At 34.1% G+C, this 25,724-nt stretch overlaps 2 protein-coding genes across 5 annotated transcripts; one reads left to right on the plus strand and one right to left on the minus strand.

Moving 5' to 3' along the window:
• Window positions 1-1,035: 1,035 nt before the first annotated feature.
• Window positions 1,036-24,535, minus strand: LOC106771968 (5'-3' exonuclease). Of its 4 annotated transcripts, none has more exons than XM_014658072.2 (6): window positions 24,129-24,535; window positions 23,032-23,184; window positions 18,308-18,542; window positions 17,719-17,941; window positions 17,401-17,555; window positions 1,036-1,054 (listed from the first exon to the last, which is right to left on the minus strand). In XM_014658072.2, exons 1-5 carry the CDS (start codon window positions 24,438-24,440, stop codon window positions 17,411-17,413), a joined length of 1,068 nt encoding a protein of 355 aa, XP_014513558.1. In that variant the 5' UTR covers window positions 24,441-24,535; the 3' UTR covers window positions 1,036-1,054; window positions 17,401-17,410. The 4 variants fall into 4 exon arrangements, with proteins under 4 accessions (XP_014513558.1, XP_022642126.1, XP_014513548.1 ...); XM_022786405.1 differs by lacking the exon at window positions 1,036-1,054 and adding an exon at window positions 14,580-14,599; XM_014658062.2 differs by lacking the exon at window positions 1,036-1,054 and adding an exon at window positions 16,673-17,128.
• Window positions 5,882-8,683, plus strand: LOC106771960 (pentatricopeptide repeat-containing protein At2g18940, chloroplastic). The gene has a single exon (XM_014658043.2). It carries the CDS (start codon window positions 6,086-6,088, stop codon window positions 8,585-8,587), a length of 2,502 nt encoding a protein of 833 aa, XP_014513529.1. The 5' UTR covers window positions 5,882-6,085; the 3' UTR covers window positions 8,588-8,683.
• Window positions 24,536-25,724: the final 1,189 nt, after the last annotated feature.

The raw sequence follows: 25,724 nt of genomic DNA on the forward strand, positions 1-25,724 counted from the left end.
GTCAACGCTATAGGATTTAATATAGACAGACCCATAATAAATTTTCAAAGAATATTCCATATGTGTAATTAAAAAAAAGTTTAATCATTCTCGTAGTTCACATTTATGTTAGATTTTTTCAAATAGGTTCCTTTCTTTATTTTTTTTTCTCAATTCGATCCCACGAAAAATTGAAGCAATTGGCTTCCTACCTTTAAATTGGGTTAACGGGGTTAACTTTCAGGTGACTTGTCAGTGTAAGCTGGACTAAATTAATGACGTGACATACGTAGGTAGAAAATGTTTAATTAAAAGATTAAAAAAAGGATATATGAAATCTGAAATCAAAACATGGCCAAATTAAGGTTGATGAAAATCAAATTGGAAATGACACTTTTCGTGTTTGTTGGAAACAGGATGGCTTAGTTTCAACACCAAGAGGGGGGTGAATTGGTGAGGTTCAAAAATCAGAGTATTTTTATAATCTTTTTCGCAAAGTATAAAGCTTTACAAAGTTTCTTGAATTGTAAGGAATAAGAAATTTAAGTGCAGCGAAAAAATAAAGTTGACTGTGCAAAAGGTAAAGTCGACTTAAAGTAAAGAGTGTAGGGAAAGGGAAAACAAACACAGAGTTTCTATACTGGTTTGGCCTCAATGCCTACATCCAGTATCCTTCCACAACCAAGAAGCCAATGCACTATATTAATCAAGGTTTTTACACAAGATTTCTATAGAGACCTCCACGTCAAAATATACACAATCTCTCTAACCCTCTAACTAAAGGTATAGGCAGTAACACAAAGATATGCAACAAGATATCCCCTCTTTTGCAATCTTTAACCCACTTTGAACAATCCTCAAAGTGTACAGAACTCCAGGTTCTCTTCTGTAATCCCAATAGGGCAGTCCAATCTTCAATAGATTGATTAAGTCTTGATCAATATGATGAACACCAACAATGCAGAATTTGATCAACCAGTAAGCACAATTTTCTTCCTCCTAAATAAACTCTTCAAAGAAAGATCTTCTTTGTCTTCTTGATGAGTTCTTGGAGCGTTTTCACAAATATCGCAATCTGAAATAGCAAATAAAAATGTTAGAACAACCAAAGTCTCTGTGAATTACAAAATCACGTCTATTTATAGTTTTCTATGAAACAGACACTCCTGTAGTCGACTTTGCCACTAATGTAGTTGACTATCATCAGACAGCTATAACAATTAAAACAATTAGCAGCAGTCAGACCAACCAAATTGATTACGCATTTAATTTAGTTGACTTGCATTTAATGCTTTAGCATAGAATTGAAATATAGTCGTTATAGTACATAAGCATTAACAAAATTTCAAAACATATAACTAAGTCAAATTCACTGCGCATGCAGTCGACTTTAACAATTCAAATCAGTTTTGAAAAACTTTACATTACAAAATTACTCACAACACTGTTTTATAAAATCTGTGCAACGACACAAGTTTTAATCGACTTACTTCATAATGAAGTCGACTTCAAACTTGCAATTTTTCCACACAATATAAGTTCAACAAAGTGCATGTGGTTTTCTTTTCTCAAACATATGTAGTGCAATCACAAATGATGTATCAAGTATAAAGTCGGTGAATATGCATACATATATGAGAATCAACACAAACATGTTTATCAATATATCATTCATAATAAAGAATGGAACATGTAACACATAACAATACATGTGTTATTAATATTGTGTTGTCATCATCAAAACTATGAGATTAAGGTTTAGCTAAACCAGTGCTTCCCTTATCAACAATCTCAATAGTGTTGGAGCTTCAAGACACAATAAATTTAGGATTGATCATGGTTTCTCATAGCAAAACTGGAATCTACTGCAAAGACTTCTCGTCGTTTCCGTCATCAACGCTCGCTCGACGAAGGAAAGAACCCTTCTGAAGGAGGAAGAATGCTCGACGTAGTGTTTGTGGAATTTACTCTAAAGCTTCTTTTCCTCAAAAGACGAAGTATCATGTGTCAATGATGTTGAAAACAAAATAATGGTTTCGAGTTGGTGATGTCAAAATCAATAAATAAATGCTCTTAGTGAATGAAGATAACAAGTCCATTTCGGATACCTCAAGTGGACTTTTACCCTTGAGATAAAACTTCAATTTTCACAAAAGAATGAGTTGTGTCTGATTTACTTACAATAAAACCTTTAAGATTAATAAAGGGGTATTTGTTGCTATCTTTGTTTCGATCAAAGATTAACTCTACAAGCTGAGGGATATAATGACCTGGAAAATGGAATTGTGATGATGCTAGTAAGGTATGTGTCAGAGAAATTTAAGTGAAGTTAAAAATTGACCATCATAGCTTTCTGTTGATATAAAAAAGTCTCACGATTTTAACTAAGGGAATCTTTGTAGCTAATTTACCAAGAAATTGTAGGCATCCTCAGCTGATTCAAGTAATTCAACAAATATCACCAATAGAAAATGGCCCTTCCATGGTTTTCATTAACAGTGATGTAACCTGAAAAGTATGAGATTGAGGGGGTGAAGGTTGACTAAGAAGATCGATTAATTATTAGACTCATATGTTGCATTTCCTGCTTTATTGAAGAAAGTACTCAAAATAAATAAACATAGGAAAGGGAGAATGAGAATAGCATTGATGATGTTTGTTAACTCTCTATTTTTCACCATTTTTCCATGTTAATACTCTTGTTTTAGGATATTTTAGTTCTTAATTCTTTAGAGATAGTATACTTTAGAGAAATTAGGATAAAAATAGGTGTTTTGTAGATAGTATACTTTAGAGAAATTAGGATAAAAATAGGTGTTTTTGTAGAAATAGTGTTAATTTTCCCTTTTTAGTTAAATAAAGTATGTTTTTAAATAAATAGATATTTTTTTCCTTTTAGTAAAAATATTCAGAAAAATTAAATAAAATTTCATTTTTTTTTAGGAATTTATTTTCTCATTTTGCTGTTTAAATCCTCATTTCTCTCTTTTTGCAGAACAGGCCCAAGTTATTTGGGCTGGAATGGCTAAATAGTAAGAGTGTTCCTCCCTCCACCTCCCCATTTGTTTCCTTCACCTCCCCAACTTTCTTATTTTTTTTTAGTTACAAAAATAAATTTTTTCTTTCCTCTTTTAACCTTTTTATTTTTTTAATTTTAATGTTGTTTACCCTCCTGCTTCACTTTTACTCTGCTCTGCTAAAAACCTCACCTCCCAGAGCTCTCGAGATCCGTTTTTCTTCTTCACCTCCTTCAACGGACATCCGTTTCAAACGATCAAAACCACCCCGAGAAACACGCGATCAAGAAACCCATCACAAGTGGTCATACTTCATGCAATTGGAAACCTCTGAAACTGTCTCCGTCTGCGTCATTGCTTCAACAATGGAGTAATAGGTGAAATGCCCAAAACCAGATATCGTGATTATCTTATTAGAGTTATTTCTTCAGGGCGATTCCTGTTTGTAAAATCATTGCAGGAAACCTCTGTAATGTTTCTGTTCGTGATATAAAACACAAATTCAGGAATTAGAATTCTAAAGGAGAAATTTCCAAAACAGGCTTGATGATCATAATGTTCAGCATTATTGATCTTGCACCATGGTCGGAACATGTAATTTTCAAAAACCGATAGACTAAAGCCCTTCCAACTCAAGCAAACAAAAAAAATAGTAAATGAGAACATAATAAAAACATGAAGCTTTGTAGTAAGTTAAATAATCTAAACCCACTGCATCCAGATCCTTTAGACATCTTCACTGCAAAATGAGTCGAAGAGCATAGTCAAAATCAACTGCCAACTGTCAAGATTAGGTAGAAGATGAAGGACCAAGACCCCGTTCATTTAAAAAATTTGGATAAAAGATGAAAGACCCAAAACCATAAGATCAATAAACAAATTTAGGAACTGAAATACTAATTGAGAAAATTTCACAATAGGCGCAATCATCATAAGGTTCTACGATCAAGTATTGCTCAAGCTTAGACAAACACCATGGCTGACACATGTACCTTCCTACGACCAATACATTTTCATGTAGGAATTTCCATAACAGATTCTCTAACCATAATTGTCCAGTGAACATGTACCTTCCTACAACCCAATATGTGACGGAGGTGGGAGAAGAAAAGCGGATTTGCGGATCTCAAAAGCTTAGAGGGGGTTGGTTTTGAGCAGAGTAGAGACGAGGGTAAATAAAATTAAAACTAAAAAAATAAAAAGGTTAAAAGAGTAAAAAAAAGATTATTTTTATAATTAAAAAAAATCAGAAGGTTGAGGAGGTAGAGGGAGCAAATGGAGAGGTGTAGGGAACAACACTGAAATAGTAAATGAGCTGAAGCCCACTTAAGGAAAATGCACATCTTGGGTCGTCTTTGATTAAGTGGGACGACGTCGTTTTGAGAGCAGCTGCTAGGGGGTGTCAATTTTGTAGTTCATTCGGCAGAAAGAAGCACTCTAGAGCATTTGAGAAGAAAGAAAACCCACGTGCTAGGGCAAAGCGAGAAAGAGGAGATGTCGTCAAGCTTGTGACAACGCTCGGAGAAGCTGACCGGAGGTGTTGAACTGACGAGGACGCTGAAGTGATCAAAGGGTTCAGATGCGAGCTCATAAGCAAAGTGAATGGAGACCGTCTGATTGAAGAAAAGAGCGAAGCGTCGAAGGTTCCCCATCCTTTTTTCTCCTTGTTTTTAGACCCTATAAAAGGGTATGTAAATAGAATTTTAGTGGGAATCGCGAGAGGGTGACAGACTTCGCGAACAATTGTGTGTGGTGAAGGGTGACAGACTCCACCCGAGAGACTTTGAGAGCGAGTAGTTAGGGTTTCTATGTTTCTTAGTGTAGATGTTGGATTCTTTGGTTCTTGATCGAGGCTCACGGTGGTGATAGCCCATGGAGGTCTCAATCGTGTGCTTTTCTCGGTGACTTCACTTTGTATTTTCGTTTCAATCTCAATCAATTTTACTTTTGTGCACTGATTCTGTTCTGTTATACTTTCAATTCTGGTTTTGTTTTCAATTCAACGATTCTTTAAACTTTTTATTGATTCAGTTGTAGTTTTAGATGGTTAACTGCTTTGGTAGTAATAGACGCAGTTTGTTTCAAATTCTGAATTAGGTTTTGATTTGTTTCATATTGTTCATTCAGTTCTGTTAGGTAATTGAACATCAAACCTGTGAAAAGATGATGAATCCTAATTTAGGTTTCATGAACCTTAATTTTGTGATGAACCCTGAGCACCCATCGCTAGGGTTGACGATGATGGAAGGTAAGGTTGAAGATGATGAACTCTACTTTGGGTTTTAATTCTCAAAAACTTTTTTTTTAATTAAACATATTTCACGTAACCTGTTCTACATATGCCACATCATAAATTATTCCAACTCACACTGATAAGTGACTTGAAAGTTAACTTTCACATAAAGTTAATTGTTTCAATTTTTCACTCTTAAGATCTTAAAAACCTAATTGAGAAAAAAAAATTAAGAAAGAAGCCTATTTAGAAAAATTCAACGTAAATAAAGAATACTATTAAAAAAATTGATGTCTTTAATACATAAACCGATTAAAAAGAGTAAGGGTATAGAGAAAATATTAAAAGTAAATTACAATTTCAAAATTTGTTAAATATTACGTTCTATTATATGAAATACCCATATATGTTTTAGTCATCAAACATGTTTGTGATATTTTGACACCATTTTGACATTGCACACGTATCAAAATGTGGTTGGACGATTTCAAATTAAAAAAAAAAAATTTGGTTTTTCTCTTTCAAATATGTTCTTGTCTCAGCTTTTTTTAATTCGAAATCGTCCAACCATATTTTAACACATGTCAATGTCAAAATGGTGTCAAAAATATCGTAATATTATTTTCCTAGATGAAAACATTGTGTGATCGTTTGTGAAGAATAGTTCGGGGATGACCGTCATGAGAAACCATCATTTTTCAACCCCAGTCACTCCTTTCCCTAATGGTAATCCTTTTCTATCTTCGTTTTCTCCACACACATTTCATTCCTTTTTTACAGCCAAACATCCATATGCTAAAACTTCATACTCTAAACCCACTGAAATCTTCTCTTCCCATTGCACTTGCTGGTGCCAATGGAGGGTACCCTCTTCCCCAATCGGCCAGTTTTACCAGCCCCTGCACCAAGACAAACCCAACAACCTTCAAAATTCAAGCCAAATTTTTTACCTCCACAATCTCCACCACCACCTCCTCCTTCTCCTTCTTTCCAATTGGATTCACTTCTCCAACATCTTCAGCATCTTTCTTCAGTCCCCATCACCACTCCCACGCTAACCCTTGTGCCTGCTTCCAAGGATAACAGCACCCATTTTAACAACTCCCTTCATTCAAAGCAAAAGAAACTCTCTTTAGCTTCTGACCCCGTTGTTGAACAGGACCAGCTTGATGATACAAAGTTTGGATTTTTATCTGACAAGGGTAAGTTGTTGCTCAATTCAATTGTTGGGTCACCTTTGCATGAATTGAATGGTTTTTTCAACTCTGTTGAGTTTGAGTTGCTTGAGGTTGATTTTCTCAGCCTGTTGAAAGCTTTGGACCTTTCTGGGAACTGGGAGAGGGCTCTTTTGCTGTTTGAATGGGGCTGGTTGCATTTTAGGAGTGAACAAAATTTGAGGTTGGACAATCAGGTTATTGAATTGATGGTTCGGATATTGGGGAGAGAGTCACAGCATTCTATTGCATCCAAGTTGTTTGATTTAATTCCTGTGGAACAATACTCACTTGATGTCCGGGCTTACACCACTGTTCTTCATGCTTATGCTCGAACTGGCAAGTATAAACGGGCAATTGTGTTGTTTGGAAAAATGACTGAGTTCGGTCTTGATCCAACTTTGGTCACTTACAATGTTATGCTTGATGTTTATGGCAAGATGGGTCGTTCTTGGAGTAGAATCTTGGAGTTGTTGGATGAGATGAGGAATAAAGGGCTTGAGTTTGATGAGTTTACTTGCAGCACCGTGATTTTTGCTTGTGGGAGAGAGGGTATGCTAGATGAAGCTAGGAAGTTTTTCGCTGAATTGAAATTGAATGGCTATAAACCAGGAACTGTTACGTATAATACTATGCTGCAGGTTTTTGGAAAGGCTGGAATATACACTGAGGCCTTGAGCATCTTGAAAGAAATGGAGGATAATAGTTGCCCTCCTGATGCGGTCACTTACAATGAGCTCGCGGCAACATATGTAAGAGCTGGGTTTCTCGACCAAGGGAAGGCTGTGATTGATACAATGACAAGCCAAGGCGTAATGCCAAATGCTATTACTTATACAACTGTAATAGATGCCTATGGTAAGGCGGGAAGGGAGGATGAGGCATTGAGGTTGTTCAGCCAGATGAAGGACTTGGGTTGTGCTCCTAATGTATACACTTACAACTCTGTTCTTGCCATGCTAGGCAAGAAGTCAAGAACAGAAGATGTCATTAATGTTCTCTGTGAGATGAAATTGAATGGATGTGCTCCTAATCGGGCTACGTGGAACACAATGCTTGTTGTATGCAGTGAGGAGGGTAAGCACAATCATGTTAATAGGGTCTTAAGGGAAATGAAAAACTCTGGATTTGAGCCTGACAAAGACACATTCAATACATTGATTAGTGCATATGCTCGGTGTGGATCTGAAGTTGATTCTGCAAAAATGTATGGGGAAATGATTAAAGCAGGCTTTACACCATGCGTAACAACTTATAATTCTATTCTAAATGCCCTTGCTCGGCTAGGCAATTGGAAAGCAGCAGAATCTGTCATTCTGGACATGCGGAGTAAGGGCTTCAAGCCTAATGAGACTTCATACTCACTGATGCTCCATTGTTATTCCAAGGCTGGGAATGTCAAGGGGATAGAGGCGATTGAGAAAGAAATTTATGATGGTCATGTCTTTTCTAGTTGGATTCTTTTGAGAACCCTTATCCTATCAAACCACAAGTGCAGACACCTTAGGGGAATGGAAAGGGCATTTGATAAATTGCACGAGTATGGATACAAACCTGATTTGGTTGTCATTAACTCCATGCTTTCAATGTATTCCCGGAACAAGATGTTTTCGAAGGCCCATGAAATGATGCATTTTATTTATGAAAATGGATTGCAGCCAACTCTTTTCACTTACAACTGCTTGATGGATTTGTATGTTCGAGAGGGTGAGTGTTGGAAAGCAGAAGAAATACTCAAGGGAATTCAAAACTCTGGTCCAGAGCCAGATGTTGTGTCTTATAATACTGTTATCAAGGGGTTTTGTAGAAAAGGGCTAATGCAGGAGGCTATTAGAGTTCTCTCAGAGATGACCACTAAAGGGATTCAACCAACAATAGTTTCATACAATACTTTCTTGTCAGGTTATGTGGGGATGGAATTGTTTGATGAAGCAATTGAAGTCATTAGATTTATGATTGAGCACAATTGTAGGCCCAATGAACTAACTTACAAGATTGTAGTTGATGGTTATTGTAAAGCAGGGAAGCATGAGCAAGCAATGGACTTTGTGTCTAAGATTAAGGAGATTGATATCTCTCTTGATGATCGTTATGTAAAAAGATTAGGTTCTTGTATTAGGGAGAGAATGGGGTCTGTTTTGTGAACTATTCTTTTGGGCTTCCTTTTTCTTTAATTGTTTATATATATACATATAGTAGTTCCTCAGCTATCAATTGTTGCAATTCTTTAGCATGGATCACATCTAGTCTACTGGGAAATCCATTTATACTACAGTTCTATAAGCTTAATAGCTGTGTCAATACATAACGTTATAAGTATATTGAATCCACCTACAAGGAATAAGTCCTCTGCTTGATTAAATAACTAGAGGTTCTAAATTTTGATGTAAGAAAGTTTTTTGAATCTGTCATATGCTTGCTGTTGTAGATTTTTTTCCAATAAAATTTCTAAGACTAAAAGGGTATCTTTGAGTCACTTTTCTCTTTTTTGTCCAAACCTGTTCTTATTATTCAGCAGTTACTTTCTCATTTAAAATCTAGGGAAGTTCTGAGAATTATTTTCAGAATGTTGAATTTGAAGAATATGCAAATTTGGAATCAGATCTTGAATGTAAAAGGTGTTGTTTCTGGTGATTGTTGACAGATAACTAATAACTAAAGATAAGGAAGAAAGGGTCTTTCTTCCTGCACTCCCGTAGCCCTATGAAAATGATTTAACTACCCTTGATTAAAAAACCTAATATTTTCTCCTTCTTTCACTGCATCAGTGTGGCACCTCCGTTGCCAAAAGCCTGCAGTTACATTGTCGGAAGCCTGACACAAAAACATGTATCAAGTTAGGTGGCATTATGCAATACAGATCATGAATTATAGGAGATCCACTTGCTAGCTTATATCCATGTGAGGATATATAGATATTGTTTGAGTGTTAATTGGTATTTTAATTGGGTGATTGGACAAGGAAACATTATATGTTAACCTATCATACACTAACAAAACTGTGATCGTGCAGGCTGAAAGTGAAGGCTTTGTTGGTTAGTTATAAATGAATGTCTTTCATGTTTTCCGAGTTCTTCAGCAGGTTGTCGGGTTACCAAGGTCTCCAGCCGAGCTGTCAAGTTCTTTGGTTGAGCTGGCGAGCTCTTTCAATGGGCCAAGTTGTTGATAACCTGATCAGACCCAGCGAAACAGGAAGACATGAACAGTTGGGCTGCAGGGGTTCAACCTAGCTGTCCAGCTGTTTGTGAAGCTGCATTGCGAGAATCAGAACCAGGGTGTAGGTCTAGTTTAGTTTTCCTTCCCCTTTTTTAAATAAGGTCTTCGTACAGTGAAAGAGATAGAAAAACAGACACGGTAGAACGAGTGGCAGAAATTTTCTTCTCTTGGTGCTTAGAGTGTAGGAGTTTTCGTCTTCATTGTGGAGGGTTCAACCAATAACGCTGAATGTTTTGATCTTTATTGAGCGTAAAGTAGCCATTGGAGAGGGGAATGCTTCTGCTGTACAAAGGGAGAGCTGCGTGAGAGGAGTCCTGTGAGTAAAAAGTGACCAAAAGATCCTACAGTAAATCTCTTTGTACTATTTTTCATCTTGAATCTAATGCTATTCCAAGTTTTTTTTTCCCTTAGTTCAATGTTGATTCTGTTTAACCGATTGCAAATTTATTTTCTTGCTCTCTATCTTTCTGAATTGTAATTTCCAGCCTCTCTGTATCCTGTTACTGGGTTGATTTTAATGTTTTACCCAGTACAATTCAATTTTGTTATTAGAATGTTACATCCGGCACTTTACTGTTTCAGCACAATTTTACTCTTTCTTGATTCACGTTTAATTGTAGTGGCTGTAACCTTTTTGCCAATCACCCTTAATTCAGAATAAGTTCTTCAATTGTTTGGGAAATTAAGTGGAAATCTGCAGAATTCTTGGTTTTTATTTGAAAACCATAAGGACCCCAAAGTCCCAAGTCTTTTTTAATCAGGATTCCATTTAACACACCAACCAGAACAGAACTTTTAACTATGGATCATGTTCAATTTTGCTGTTTTGTGCAGTTTATTTTCTTGGTTTATAGTGTAGTAGTAGTTACCCTGCCATGTTGATTTTCTTTTAGGCTAAGCATGATTCAGAATTGAGAATTTAATTTGTTTGGGGAATTTAATGAGAATCTGCACATATCAAGTTTCTGAAATAGAATCTGCAGACCCTAAGGTGGGTCTGTTTTCACCCAAGAGCCAGGTTGAGATTCAATTGACCAAATAGATCAAATACTCATTTCTGGGTTTTGCTATGTTGAATGAGTTCTGTATTTTACTGTCATTGGTTTTTTCTTTTTTTAATTCTGAACATGTTCTTTTGATTGTTGTCTTTACAACTTGTTTAGTTTTGTGAGTAGTGGTTGCTTGCTAGTTTTCAATTTTTTTGAAAGCTTGTCTATATCCAGTGTATTTATTCTGCATCTGTATCATACTTCTGATTTTAAGTTTCTTACACTAAATGCATTTTAAAATTTCAGATTCATGTATTCTTAAACATACACAATTAGATAACAATTCATATTCACTTTTTTTCCAATTGTATTTTCATCTTAGCAAAGACAAATTATACACACTGTCATAATATATTCATCATTATCATTATATCAATACAATTTCTCATACAAGCTAGAAAAAGGCTTGAAACCACTACCAACATAGTTTGTGCCATCAATCATAGGATGAAAAGGCTAATCCCAACAAATCGCATAATAATCACCCAAAGAAGCATGGGTTAGTGAAAAATCCTAGCGGAAGTTGAAGATGGCAGGACAACTTACAAGCATTCTCCACCACAACAAAACTCACCATAAACGGTTTACTCAAATTCTCACTTGAAACAATAATATTAATAAATTTAATTCCAAATTATATTATAAAACCAATATTAAAAAATCAAATTTTATTCATCCTTGAATTAATTTTTATTTTGTTCATTCTCTCAAATCAACTAAAATTTAATCTCAGCATTTTTAATTAATCATTTTAAATTACTTTTCTCTAATTTTGATTTCAATTTTTATTTTTGTTTTAATTTTTTTCTCACTTGTTTTAAAGAAAAGAAAAAACTATAAATATCTTCTTAAAATTCAGTGTTTTTGGAATCAGAAGAATTTTCGATTCCCAAAAAAAAAAAGGAAAAGCTAAGAATTCAAGTCCTTAGACAATGAATTCTCAGCATCATTTTGAAAAAAAAAATAATAAAATGGCATTGAATCCCGTTGATTTTTTTTAACAAAAAGAGTATATTGGAAACGTGACGCCCCATTTAATGCTTCCATTTACGTGTCATGCTCTCTGGATTTTCTAGGCTAGTGGGAGACAAGGTGTGCAATGCAATTAATTCTCCGCCACCTTGATTTGTGCGGCGACAGAAAGAATGAGAGCCTCTAGATAGTGGAAGACAAGTGACATGCTGTGAGTGGACCGAACGGCCTGTTTGGGTGGTCATATTTAAAGTTGAAGTTTCGAAAATGGCATCACTCTTCATGCAACCTCTTCGTCTTCTATCTCCAGAAACCACCATTTTCTCCTCCTTCTCTCTAGAAACCTCCATCTTCTCTCTAGATTTCTAACCCTTTCACCTCCTCCGACCACCTTACTCCTTTCAGAATAGTTCTTCCCGGTGTCAAACTCTTTCACTTGCACCGATCAGATTTTCATTTGGACAACTTTGGAATCTTGGGAAGCCATAGAAGTAGTGTTGTCAAGTTAGCTGGAATTAGAGGTAAGGGAAACTTATGAATTTAATTATGAAGATTTCTATATGCACGATTATATGAGTATATGATTGTTGATTGTATGATGTGAAAATTTAATATGATTGTATGATTTTGATGTTGAGAAATGCATGTTAAATGTTGATATGAAATAGTTATAAGGTTAAATAACTTAGAGAAAATCTGATTCTGTAATCAAATGGTCATTAGGACCGTTCGGTTTCCCTTAAAAACGATCGATCAAAATTGTATTCCATTTGTAGGAATTAGTTGAAGACCGATCGGTCTTGTACAACTATGTTGAAACTTAAATACTTTGTTTAGTTACTCTTTCAGAATGAAGTACTCATTTAAGAGCGTTCGGTCTTATACTGAGCGTTTGGCCTTTGATGTACTCGGTCATAGACTGAGTACTCGGTCTTATATTAATTGTCATTTCTTAGAATACTGTTCGGCATTACACCTATGGTATTCATTGTTGAGTGCTCGGTCTTGAAGAGTACTCGGCCTTGAGAAGTGCTCGGTCATAGACTAGCCTTCTGTTATCTTAGTGCTCGGTTTTATACCAGCACCTGACCTTTATAGTATTCGGTTTATAATATTAATCCCTTGGAAAAGTGCTCGGCCTTATATTGACACTTGATTACCTAAAGAGTGTTCGGTCTTGTACTAACTCTCGCTTTATTGAAGAGAACTTCTTTTGATTTCAAAAGCATTCCGCTAAAGGTTAAATTATTGATGTTCGGTTCTCCTTACAAAAGTTGATTATGTTTTTGACCGTTCGTTCATTCTTATGAGTTAGTTATATTCTTTGATCTTCAAATTGTACTCGGTTTTCCTTCTTTGCTTAACTGTTCGGTCACTTGCTAACGCTCATTTTTATATTCGATCTTCTTATCTACTTCTGACCGTTCGGTCATATTGTTACAGTATTGTCTATGTGTGAACTAAGTATTTTCTGGATAAGTTTATTGGTTTGGTATGAAACAAGAATGATGAGAGTTTATGATGAGTATATATAAGAGTGTTCCAAGGAGGAATATCTCATGATAGAAAATTGATTGGTAAAGTATGACTATGGTCAGACTCAAGTTCTGCTCTATCTTGATATTCCGTGATTACTGCTTCTCAGATAGAGAAGGGTAACTCATGTGTGGGAATGGCAGGAGGCCCTTTAGCCTGGTATCTCTATACCAAGGTAGTTCCACTGGTCTAACCTCGGGTGGCGGTCTGTTGAGTGTATCCCAGCCAGGTCCACCCGAGTGTAGAGAACGGCGAGCTACATGGTTTATACCATCCGGACAGTGTCAATAGTAGTCGGTTGAGTGGATGTTTATTGTTCGGTTTTTGAATGATATACTTGGATTATGATAACATGTTTGAAATCTTGGTATATGTGAATTATTTGTATGTTTAAAATGTATGAGAAAATGATTAATTAAATTTACATAAGCTTACCCTTATTTCTTGTCTTGTTCATGTACCGTTCGGTCTTCACCGTTCGATTTATTCTCTTCAATTGCAATGATCATCCTTTTGGGTGTGAACAGAGGGCGACTTTGAAGATTCCTTGGAAGAGGCCTTGCTTGCTGATCAGCCTATAGATGCTACACTCGAGAACTGTGCAGGACCATCTGCTCCTTAGTTTAGGTTTTCTTTTTCAACTAGTATATGTATGACTGTTCAGTTTAGTGTTTTTTAAGAACCGATCGGTCTAGGTATCCCTTTTGTAATACCGTTCGGTCATAAATTACTAATATGTCCATTCGGCATTGACTTATAAATTGTATATGATTTTTGCATCTTGTACAGTTTTAATTCTATATAAAATTTAGTATTCCCTCCTACTCGCTCATTCATCTACTGTTCTTTAGTATTATTCATGTTAACTCATAGAATAAATTATATCTTTTGTTATGGATTTATTGAGATGTTACACGAAAAACATTCACACTTAAATTAGCTTATTTATAGAAAAAAACATTTTTCAAAATTTGAAGAGACCATTAAAAATAATAATTATTTATATTTCAAAATGATGAGTAATACATGAAGATGGACATTAAGCAATCAGTGTGGTATTTATTGGTCACACGTGAAGCCTTTGTCCTTTTAATTTGGTTTTCAATAAAATGTCTGAATGATGTCCTTTTGTAGGTTTCATTCACTGTCTCAAAAGTATCTTGCATTGGAGTCATGCTTCCAACTCATGCCGACCCACCAATTCGTATGATAACAACCAACGATTGCTTGACCTAATCAAGTTTGCTCAAAAGTCTTGGACCATTAATTAAGCAGAGATCAAAAGTTGTACCAACCCTAAACCCTACTCTTCCTCACATTAAGTTCAAAATCTCATTTCAACCCCACCATAATGGGTCTGCCTCTTTCACCGGACTCACTTATCTAAATAAAAAAGAAAATTATAAAAAATTAATCATTCATACATTGATATGCTATTTAAAGAAATTAAATATAATCTATCAATGATATTATCATAGGTTGTCTTGGATAACTTTTCTATAAGCACTTGTAAAGAAGAAACATGCACAAAATATTTTATAAAAAAATCTTATATTAAAATTTATATATAAATTAAAAAATGGATTTTTAAAATGTTAATACAAAACTTCTTCAAAGTAACTTATGATGAACTTGGTGTATGTGATTGAAATTCCTCAATCATGCTACTTATAGTCTTTAATTGGATTATTCAATATAAATAAGATCTTAACGCTAATTGGAACGTAGTCGGATAACAAATATTAAATTCTAGATATTGAATATCGAAGAATATAAAGGATGAATCATTTGGCCAAATGCTAAACACCAAGCACTGAATACCAGCTATTATGTCTCCCACACTAAAGTATGCATCTTTTTTACAACCATGTTGTTAACTGAGTTGGGTATTGTCTACCAATGTCTTCATATACCTACTAGATACATTTTTTCGCTGTGATAACTTAGTCAGAAGAAAACATGTGTAGCCTCTCAAAGGCAAACTAGTCATTGGGTCTTTAAGCCAATTGACCCATAATTGTGGCTCAATCATATGAGGCTATGCTTAACAAAATATCTCTATAAATATTATTTTAATCATAATTTCATTTCATTTTTTCATTAATCCAAATTGTGATAAGAATCTCTCTACCTTGAGCATTGAAAAATCTTTTGCAAATATTATATCATCCGTATAACACAAAGGAAACTTGAAAAATAGGTATAGAGTAGTTGGAGTTAGTAGAATAAAGGAAAATTTTATTGGGTATATTTAGTTGTGCAAGAACAAAACTAATTTTATTGTATGGATAAATTTATTCAACATTTTTTTCCTAAATATTTCTATAAAAAAAATCATCCATATTGATTCGATTGAGATAACAAGACTTTATTTTAGAGCAAAAATTTAATTCGTTCACAATGTGACTATTCCTAAACTCTTCACTGTGAAGGCTTAACCTAGGGATTATGGACAGTCTCAAATAAGAGTCTCAATCTTAAGGTGAATACAATAAGTCAAATATATTTGGATCTTGAAATTGGGCTCAAAACCAAAAGAAAAGGTTAAATATGCTTTTAGTCCCTATACTTTGGGACGATTTTGGTTTTAGTCCCTCTTTTAAACTAAGGTAAAATTTAGTCCTCCAACTTTAGAAAGCTCTGGTTTTAGTCTTTTTTACCAAATTTTTTTAACTTTATTTGCTGTTTCAAGCACTTGAAACAACAAATAAAGTTAAAAAAATTTGGTAAAAAGGACTAAAACCAGAGTTTTCTAAAGTTGAAGGACTAAATTGTACCTTAGGGACTAAAACAAAAATCGCCCCAAAGTATAGGAACTAAAAACATATTTAACCCAAAAAGAAAAACCCTAATTTTTTTCCATCTTGCTTCACAAGATATAGTACCCCACTTCCCCTAAATAATAGGATGAATAATAATTATTAAGTATATAAATATACCTCTATATCATCATTGTAATCAACATATACACGTTGATTTTTTCCAGCTTAAGTCTCTATGCAACTTTTGCAAGAAGACATACTTATTTTCTTTCTAAAACTATTGTAGTGAGCTAAACAAACATAGAAACGCAATAAAATAAGACTTAATTATAACTTTTATCCTGTTAGTTATTTATTTTGTTTAATTTGATATCGATGAAATGTTTAATCTATTCACCTAATTTAAATGAAACCATGTGACTCTTTGAAGGTTCAATAGAGATTTTGAAAATTTCAAAATACAATATTGTGACTGTTAAAATTGATATCACTAGTTTTATAAATTGTCACTATACATTCGTTATAAATTACATTAGTCAAGTGAAACTATGAACGTTTGTTTATTAATGATTTTATTAATTGAATAAAAATAGTTAGATTGTTGCACTTTTAGAAATTGAGAGTTGATTAATCTTTTATTAATAATAAGATTATATGGAATAAATAAATACTAAGATCAAATGGAATAAGGTACTTGAGCCATGAAATAATCTAAGTTCGTAATAATCCACAAAGCATTACAAATATCTGATAAAACATTATTTAACTAAACAATTCTTAACAACACAACAAAAAGTCCAACCCGAAGGCTCAGTCCAATGAACTCAACCTGTCCTTGATCAACTAGATTGGCTAATTATGTGGACTGAAAGATTGATTCATTTAATCCAACCCAACTCTTTTCAAATTAAATGAGTTGTTCCAATGGATTCAACTCATTTTTGACATCTTACACCTAGGGTTATTGCACATAAATCTTCAAATATCTCCCAGGTTATCACATAACTACTGATGGTCAGGGAAAATTTTACCATGCTAGTTCATCAGCGTAACATCTAGATATTATGTACCGCAAGAATTTATCTGCAGTGTGTGAATGCCGATGACACAGCTGTAGCAAGCTTCCATGTTATAGTGACCAAAAATGATACTGACAGCATCCTAGAACGCAAACTCACGTAAAAATTGCATACTCTAAAATTTTCCAGCATCATAATGAAGGAAAAGAGCCAAGCTAGTATCGTTTTATTAAAGGATTAATGAGAATAGTAACCATTCGTAAATGAAAAGTAAGCAGGATATTCTGTGCTTAAAAATGACTAAAATATTAGGACAACCATAGTTTCCTGTGATAAGCAGATTTCTCTGACCGAAAATTTGAAACGACAAGAATGTGAAAGATAGATGTTTTGTACAAGTTACCTGAAAGTGTTCAACCATTGTAAGAGATAGGTCTGCCATTGTAACTGAGCTCCTTACTTTCTCCCAAATATTTGAAGAAGGAAGATAGTGCAGTTTTATCATTGTGATTGTCTCTCTTAACCAACCACTCATCATAAAGTTGGATATTTACATCCCTGTCAGAAATTGTGATCCATAGTTACTAAAAGAAGGAGGATATCAGCACCTATATATAATTTATTTCCATGAAGTATGTTGTACAAGTAAATGAACACAAACTGTGAAAACAAACCCACAGATACAGATGTGAATGAAGTTTTACAAAGAAAATCAGCACACCTTTTCAAGGCAAGAACTTCATAGTTTCTCCGAAGGTAATCAGCATGGTTTTTAAGGGCATCCTGTGCATATGGTCTGCCTACAGTCCTTATTGCAGCCGCATTTAATAAAGTTTCCAAGGAACCATGTTTTTTAATAAGTTTCATAGCAGTCTTCCGACCAAAACTAGGGACCAAATGCTGGATACCAGGAACGCCGTCTACTTCATCACCTACAATGCATCCTACACAATCACAGCATACATAAACCATAATGTTAATCAAAATGGCTTCACCGTTCAGCCATTAAGTAAAACAACTTTAAAAAGGGCCAGAAAGATTCCACTCGGTTGAATTTTATCTCTACAACCACGTTCTAGTTTCATGCTACAAAAGTTCTATTGAAACAACATACTTTAGTTGAAAATCCCATTAAAGGCCACCAAATCAACATAATTTTTAACATAAAGCTTAGTCAAAAGAATTAAAATGATAATATGTAAGTTGGCTCAGCCTCGCCTTATTTTATATATTAAAAACGGATACTGCTGTTAAAATGTCGACAATGAACATATCAAACTGAAATAAACTGTAATGTATGCTATACTCACTAAAGCTCAGATCAGATTCTGGATCACAATTATACTGATCCCTGTAGTGCCTCAGAGTGTAGAAGGACCACCTTTGTAACTCTGGCAAAGGCATAACTATTTGCACATCTTCAGATATAAGCTGCTTAAAATCCTTATCAGGGGAGCCAATGACCACTCGAAACCCTTTATTGACAACTTGTCCAGCTAGAGTAGCTACAACATCATCAGCTTCATGACCAGCAACCTTTATAACCTGCATGGTTTCATCTTGTCAATAATGAATTATATGGTTGAATAAAAAGTATATTGACCTTTTCACTTTTGCATACATTTATGAGAATGATATGTGCATATTATTCTAAAGTGATTGATAAACATAAACAATAACTTTAAGAATGCTTGAAATAGAAGGAATGGTATCATTTTCCTAACAAGTTTCCATATTGTTACTTACCTGCAATTATAATTTTGCAATGAAATAAAAATGAAGACATGATACCAGAGAAACTGATTCACACATGACTAAGGGATCATGTGTCAATAGTAAAAGCAAATCAATGTTCTCATTCTCCTGTTAGTTACGCAGTCAACATTCCAATTTCCATCAAATGGGAGCAATGGGGAAGTGGATCTCAAAAAAGGTATCAGATTTTAAGTTTCTGTTAGGTTTCTAAATAGAGGAAACCAGGAAAATGAATGCAAACACCCAAACTCACTGAATAGACCTCGTATTATTGATTCTAGGAAACAAGTACCGCATGAATGCATCCAAGGGACGATGTTCCCTTCATACAGGATGTCAATGATCCCTGTCAACAATTCTCCGAAACCAAAAAGAAATTCCCCGCATACAAAGACACCCTAACTATAGAAAGTCTCACTCATCCTAACAACCCAACCAACAACTACGTTTTAGTATGTTTCCTCCCAACATACACATTACATATCCTATCATGAAGTGCCGCTGCAGAAACAACCTTCTCCTCAAGGTTGAAGTCTCGAAACTAGTCCTTAATTGTTGCACAACTTCCCACGTGGCTGCCATAAGGCTTCCTTTCTGCCCTTGGATTAACACTTGCTGCAAGACTTGATCTCCCATCAGTAGTTTCATCAAACATGGGGAAGATTCATCAGCTTTGGTGGCCTTCTTCCCATCACATCTACCAAACAGCTTGGTAGGTAGAAGCGGGCACTTCACTTTTGTAGGATCGTAATGATAGACCTGAAGACCAGTAAGCAACCCTGCAATTGCACTAGCATCCCTCAAAAGTTTCTTCCTCAAAGTAACTTATGGTTGAGAAGGGTTATCTCCATATGTTAAATGGAATCCATCCCTACAAAGAAGATTTATCCCATCTGTCTTTAGATTTAATGAGCTCTTCAAGGTCAGTTGTCAAAACAACTTGACCATCCTCTAATGTTAAAGCCTCTAAATCGGAATACTCAAACCATTGATAGCAATCCAATATTTCCCGTACAAGAAATCTTGTGTCCACTTCTAACGTAACAGACACCTTCATGAACTGCCAAACAGAATTATTCCCCGTCTTTGTGCAGATAACCAATTCTTTCCACACGGTCTTGGTTGGGTCCTTTTGATTCACCACAGCCATCTTGTATCTCACCCAAACATCTGTATCTGGAACACTGCCAACAACCTGGTCACTCCCTAAATAAATACATATAGTGTCAAACGACTTGAACACACCAATTCGAAGTTCACTTCCACCAGCTTGAAAGAATTTACAAAACATTTTTCGTGTCTTCATTATTTCCTTGAAAGCAAGGAAATTCTCAACTTTCCAAGTAAATGAACTTCTTTTGCAAGAATTATCCAAAGGAGAGCCATTGTTGCTCAACTCAAAATTATGCTTAGTAAAATCTTCATCCGAGAATATGACATTGTGTTAGGTTCCTTTATGCAGGGAACCGTAACAGAGAATTCTCCTCTCACAACACTCAAACAGTAGAAAAGAGATGAATGTATACGTATTTCATTAATTCTGTAAAGTATGGAAAAATAGAATTACTCAAACAGTAGAAAAGAGATGAATGTATACGTATTTCATTAATTCTGTAAAGTATGGAAAAATAGGATTACAGGTCAGTGTTCCAAGGAAGCCTCCCTTCCTCCACTGGAAAATGTCTAGTCTATTCCAAAAGTAAAATATCTGATTATCTCTCTCCCTACTCTGTTTGTTATTTATACTCTCTCTCTTCTAACAACTAACAACTTTTCCCGCTACTTATTTCATTCCTTTTTATTCCTTCTCACATAAACCTTCTATTACCCTCCTCCGCAACATTGAAACAGGTCATATTTATATGTTGTAACAACTTTCTGTTATGATGATTTTTCTGTTACATTGTTTCTGATCATTGCTTTAGTGTACGTATTATTTTGAGTATATATAAATGTGTTTTGATTGAACTTCTTTAAGCATGAATAAAATCTGTTCTATTCTACAAAGTTTTGTCTAACTATTAGTTTCTGTTGTAATTAGTGGAAATATCTATAGAATATTCTTAATTAGAGAAAATATCTATAGAATCTTTATAATTAGAGAAAATATGTGTATGATCTTCTAGATTATTTTAGTATATTGTTTTCTTATTTCCCTTTTTTAGAAGATTAGATTGCTACAAATAGAGGTAAGGAGAATGTAATTGTCATGAATGAAAATAATAAAATCATTCTCTTTTTCAAGTTGGTATGAGAGTTCCCGATCTTGGGAGATCCGTTTCCACTGTAACAGTAGCCATTGCCGCTGCTATTCGACCACCGCAGCTGCCGCTGTAGCCAATTGGGGTCGTTGATAGGACAGAAAAGTGTGCCCAACTCTGGCGATCACAAAACCGGAAATTGCTCCGAGAAAGAACCCACCATGCCCCACCATCGTTGTCGGTGCGTGTATCCCACGCGCCTAATTCCGACAAGACCCACTCGTTATAGAATGTCTTTCATTTATCATCTAGTAGTTTATCATCATTGAAACAGGTCATCGTTATATGTTGTAACAACTTTCTGTTATAATGATTTTTCTGTTACATTTTTTCTGATCATTGCTTTAGTGTACGTATCGTTTTGAGTGTATATAAATGTTTATTTATTGAACTTCTTTAAGCATGAATAAAATCTGTTCTATTCTACAGAGTTCTCTCTAACTATTAGTTTCCAATACATAGGAAACTTCTAAGAACTATAACTTCGTCCCTTGTTATAAGACACTCTCCAAATTGTTATTACATTATTTGTTTTACAAAAATGCCCTTAATTATTCAATAATGTTCTGGACAACAAAATGTAAATTCGTTTGTTAGACTCTCGCGAGGAAAGGGATATCACTAGCCAAAACCTCCCTCATTCAGTCCACTTATTGGCATAGAACGCTGAAAGTCATTATTTAAGAGGAGATACAATGAATGACTTTCAGACAATGGATGTCTAGTAATTTAAATAGTAATTGTTGACAAATTTTACATACTGCTGATAAATTTAACATGCTAAATGCTAACTAATTTTTTAATTCCTGTGAATTAGTTAAAGGGATAGGTGTGGGATCAGAGGATGCATTTATTGTAGACTTTTGAAACATAATTTATCTTGGACTAATCTTTAAAAATCTGACTCGTAGAATCCAAAAGTGCCCAGCTAGTTTCTGGTCTAATGAGCTCCAAGCAAAAAAAAAAAAAAAATTAATCATGGACCTAAATGTACAAGAACGGGTATTGGATATAAATAAACCAGTCATGACCCTTCATATTTAGAGGGTCAGTCATATCCACAATCAAATGTAAACACGTGTTTCTGTGTGAGAAATTTTGTACCTCGATTTGTATGGTTTACCTCAATAAGTGCTTATGGTTTACCACAAAAAACAATTAAGTAGTAGTGCAAGTATCACAGAACATTCGGGATCCAATTAATCTCCGAAAAGTCAGTAAACATATTGTCATTGACTACTATCTATTCGGACTACGGTCATTTCACATATTAAGTCACACCCTTACTACCTTCATGTCAACTAAAGATTCCATGTAGTAATTTAAGTGTACAATTGTTCAATGCATCAGGGTTTCTTGTAGTTAATTTTGGGATTTATATTCAACCAAAAGATAGTCTTGAATATCCTAATAGAAAAAGTTACAAATACATTAAAATATTAAGGACAATAATCAGAAATGTGCATAACATTAAGATATTCTATAAAAGATCCTAATAACTTATAATTACAAATGGAGACAGTAAATTGATCTAGCGTTCCAGATTATATTTGAATAACAAAAATAGCATCATTCAACAATTTCCCTGCCAAGCACATCCAAATTTGTAGCCTGTGTGTGTTTGTTTCTAAATATGATGGCCTTACAACAGATTTCTGTTCTGCAAACTCATCTACATACCCAGAAACCAGTGAAACGTTTAAGATTTAAATAAACTCTTTTATGTTAAACTAGTATAGAAATTTGGTAAAGATACAGTTGTTTGCTTGAAAACCCTCCCAAATGGAATACATCGAAGAATTAAACATAACTTTTCTGTTAAACTTGGAGTTCCGAATTAGATTTGTGGATTGGGAGAATAACTAATTTTGAACTAGTAGGAAGCCAAGCATGCATCACTTTCAATGTAAGTTTTAGCAGCAAAATAATATATCATAGAAATGAAGCACATTACGCGTCAGAAATTAAAATTATATACAAGTACATCATTTTATAATAGCAATGACACAGCAACTCACTGGCACGTTGCATTTTCCAAGAACATCATTTATAACTTGATGAGACCTCCCAACATGGCCACTTGACATGTGTCTCATGAACTTTTTCCTATGTGCTTTATATGAAGGTAGCAACTTTCTGCGATGCTCGCTGCCTCCTTCTCCATCAATAACCTGCTCAATCATTTCAATGCTTTAAGAGAGAAAAGAAAAGAGAAAAAGAACATAAAAGAAGTCACAGCAAATGAAATACAATACCGAATGAAACTTTTATTTTCATAGCATAAAAATATTCTGAATGAGAATTCAAAAGAAATGCCTATGCAGCAGTAAATGGTTCGGAGTCACCGAACTCTGGAAATTATATGTATGCATCGTAAGTATTCATTCCATCAAAAAATTAAATGATTGAAATTACATACGGGCACTATAAGTATTCACTCCACCATCACATTTGTCGTCACACACGAAAATTTTATCAAAAAATGCATATTGGAAGAAAGTGCATCAGGCTTAAATGAGATTTTCATAAATTAGTCCTTGAAGTCCAGGAACTTCATGCATAATGAACCGAGAACTAATATAACTTCAAGAACTAATATAAGTTCACATTTTAGAATTGGAATGTGAAAGTTTTGCTGCTAGCCGTAGTCTTACCCAGCTCAAAGAGGATTTACTGTAGAAAATACTCAAGCTCTCTACAAAAAATACTCCAATTTGAACTTTACCTTTATTCGAAAATTAAAATTAAGCTATACATAAACTAAAATTAATTACTCACAATTATAACAGAAAACTAATAAAAGACAGTAATTACAGAAAGCTAAACCACGGTAAAAGAAAGCTTAGTAACATCAGCTAACTATCTAACAACTACTACTAGCTTGTATGAGCATCTCCAATATTCTCTAAAAAGATTGTTTTTAACACTTTAACTAAGAAGGGTGTTTTACTTTCTTTAAAATGTTCATAAGGAAATTCAACCCATTTGACCTTAATAAGGACGGGTGTAGTAAGGTTAGTTTGAAATTCTAATAAGAGAACACACTACCAAAAGGTATGTAAGCCCTTGCATCCAAATTCATTCGTTCACAAACAAATAGAGTTAGAGAGATTACAGCAATGACGGGGTCAGTGAGGCTGACTTGATGGAGAAACAGAGAGAGCCACCGCCCGAAGGAGCGCAAGCTGGGCTTGCTTCCTTCGTAACAGAGCGGGTTAACGTCCAAAAAGAACACCCTCTTCTTCTTTTCCGAGAGAGGCTGCGTGCAACGTGTTTGATCAAATGACTCACTGAAAAACACCTTCTCTGTTTTCGTGATCGCTGTCTTTTGAGTTCTGCAGGATGCGGAGAAGGTCGGGTAACGCTTGCAAGGGAAACGAGGCTGAACGTAAGGTTGTGTCAACAGACTCATCTGTAACGTTTGCATCTTTCTCTCTTATGGTAGGAACATCGTGGCTACCGTCTCTACACTCGCTTCGTGCAATGGTGCAATGTGAGAAGTTAGGAAAATGGATTATGTTTTATTATCTAGAATACGATACATACATTTCTCATGTGCAAAATGAAACAAATCATTAAAGAAAATACTAAATTAACGTTAATTTTTTTTGGTAAACACAGATAATAGCTATTAAAATTTAAATATGCATATGATAATTTTAATTATTAATTAAATTTAAATAAAACTTATGAAATTAAAATATAATAAAAATGTTTGAATAACTTAAAATTTTACTTTTATGTTTAAAAGTTAATTGAAGATATATTTTTGTTATGAGTGAAAGTTTGCTTAAAATCTTATATACAACTTTAATATGTTTTAATCTTTGTGAAATCAGCGGATTTTGATTTATAAAATTTAAAACAATTATTTTTAGGTTTTATAAAATATTTGAATTTTTATTTTGTTTGATTAAAATGTGTTTCTTTGATTTTATTTTTTTCCACTTCTTAAAATTTACAAATTATCATGTTTAGTCTCCAATATTATTTTAAGATAGATAAATAACATTTCAAGTTTTGCTCAACATATAAAAAAATTACAAGTACTGATTTTTAATATAAGGAGGATTAAAAACAAAAACAAAAAGTAAAATGCAATAATTATACAAGAACTAATATCTATAAGCATGTTCAACAATATTATTGAAAATAACTCACAAATATTTTATTTATTTGTTACCGTTTTAACATAGGTCGATAATATTTTAGTTAATATTATTATTGTAATACCGAGTTTGTTATGTATAAAGTACTTTTAGTTCTAAATTTCCTCTTCTTGAACTTAAAAGACTAATTTCACATATAATGACATAATGGTTTTATTTGATACATCAAAATCTGGATACGAATTCATGAGTCAAATGTTTATTGCTCCTTAGATAATTATAAAAATTAAATTTGCATATTGAGAATTGCGCCTTTATACGAGGATTATACGTTCTAAAGTTTGATGGTGATAATTGCATAAAGATTAAGCATTTTGTGGTTTGATGGTATAATGAGTACATGTTATCCAAAAATATATGATTTTCATATTTATATCAAAAACTTAGTATTTAGACTAATAAGATTAGAGTTTCTTAGTTAAATCATTTATGTTTAACAATTTCTCACTATTTTATTATGAATATTCACGAGTCGTTGATATGTTTCAATAAATTTCGTCATGAAAATTTCGTCATGAAAGGAGCTTTTGCATAAATTAAAA

Source organism: Vigna radiata, chromosome 1 (genome assembly GCF_000741045.1).
Source record: "Vigna radiata var. radiata cultivar VC1973A chromosome 1, Vradiata_ver6, whole genome shotgun sequence".
NCBI classification, from domain to species: domain Eukaryota; kingdom Viridiplantae; phylum Streptophyta; class Magnoliopsida; order Fabales; family Fabaceae; genus Vigna; species Vigna radiata.

Excerpts from the sequence above, each read along its gene's own strand:
- LOC106771960 (XM_014658043.2), top strand. The coding sequence starts at position 6,086 with ATGGAGGGTACCCTCTTCCCCAATCGGCCAGTTTTACCAGCCCCTGCA.
- LOC106771968 (XM_014658072.2), bottom strand. The coding sequence starts at position 24,440 with ATGCAAACGTTACAGATGAGTCTGTTGACACAACCTTACGTTCAGCCT. Across the intron at positions 23,185-24,128 it reads TCACTGACCCCGTCATTGCT|GTTATTGATGGAGAAGGAGG; the intron begins GTAATCTCTCTA and ends ATGATTGAGCAG. Across the intron at positions 17,556-17,718 it reads GAAGTTCTTGCCTTGAAAAG|GGATGTAAATATCCAACTTT; the intron begins GTGTGCTGATTT and ends AATTTCTGACAG.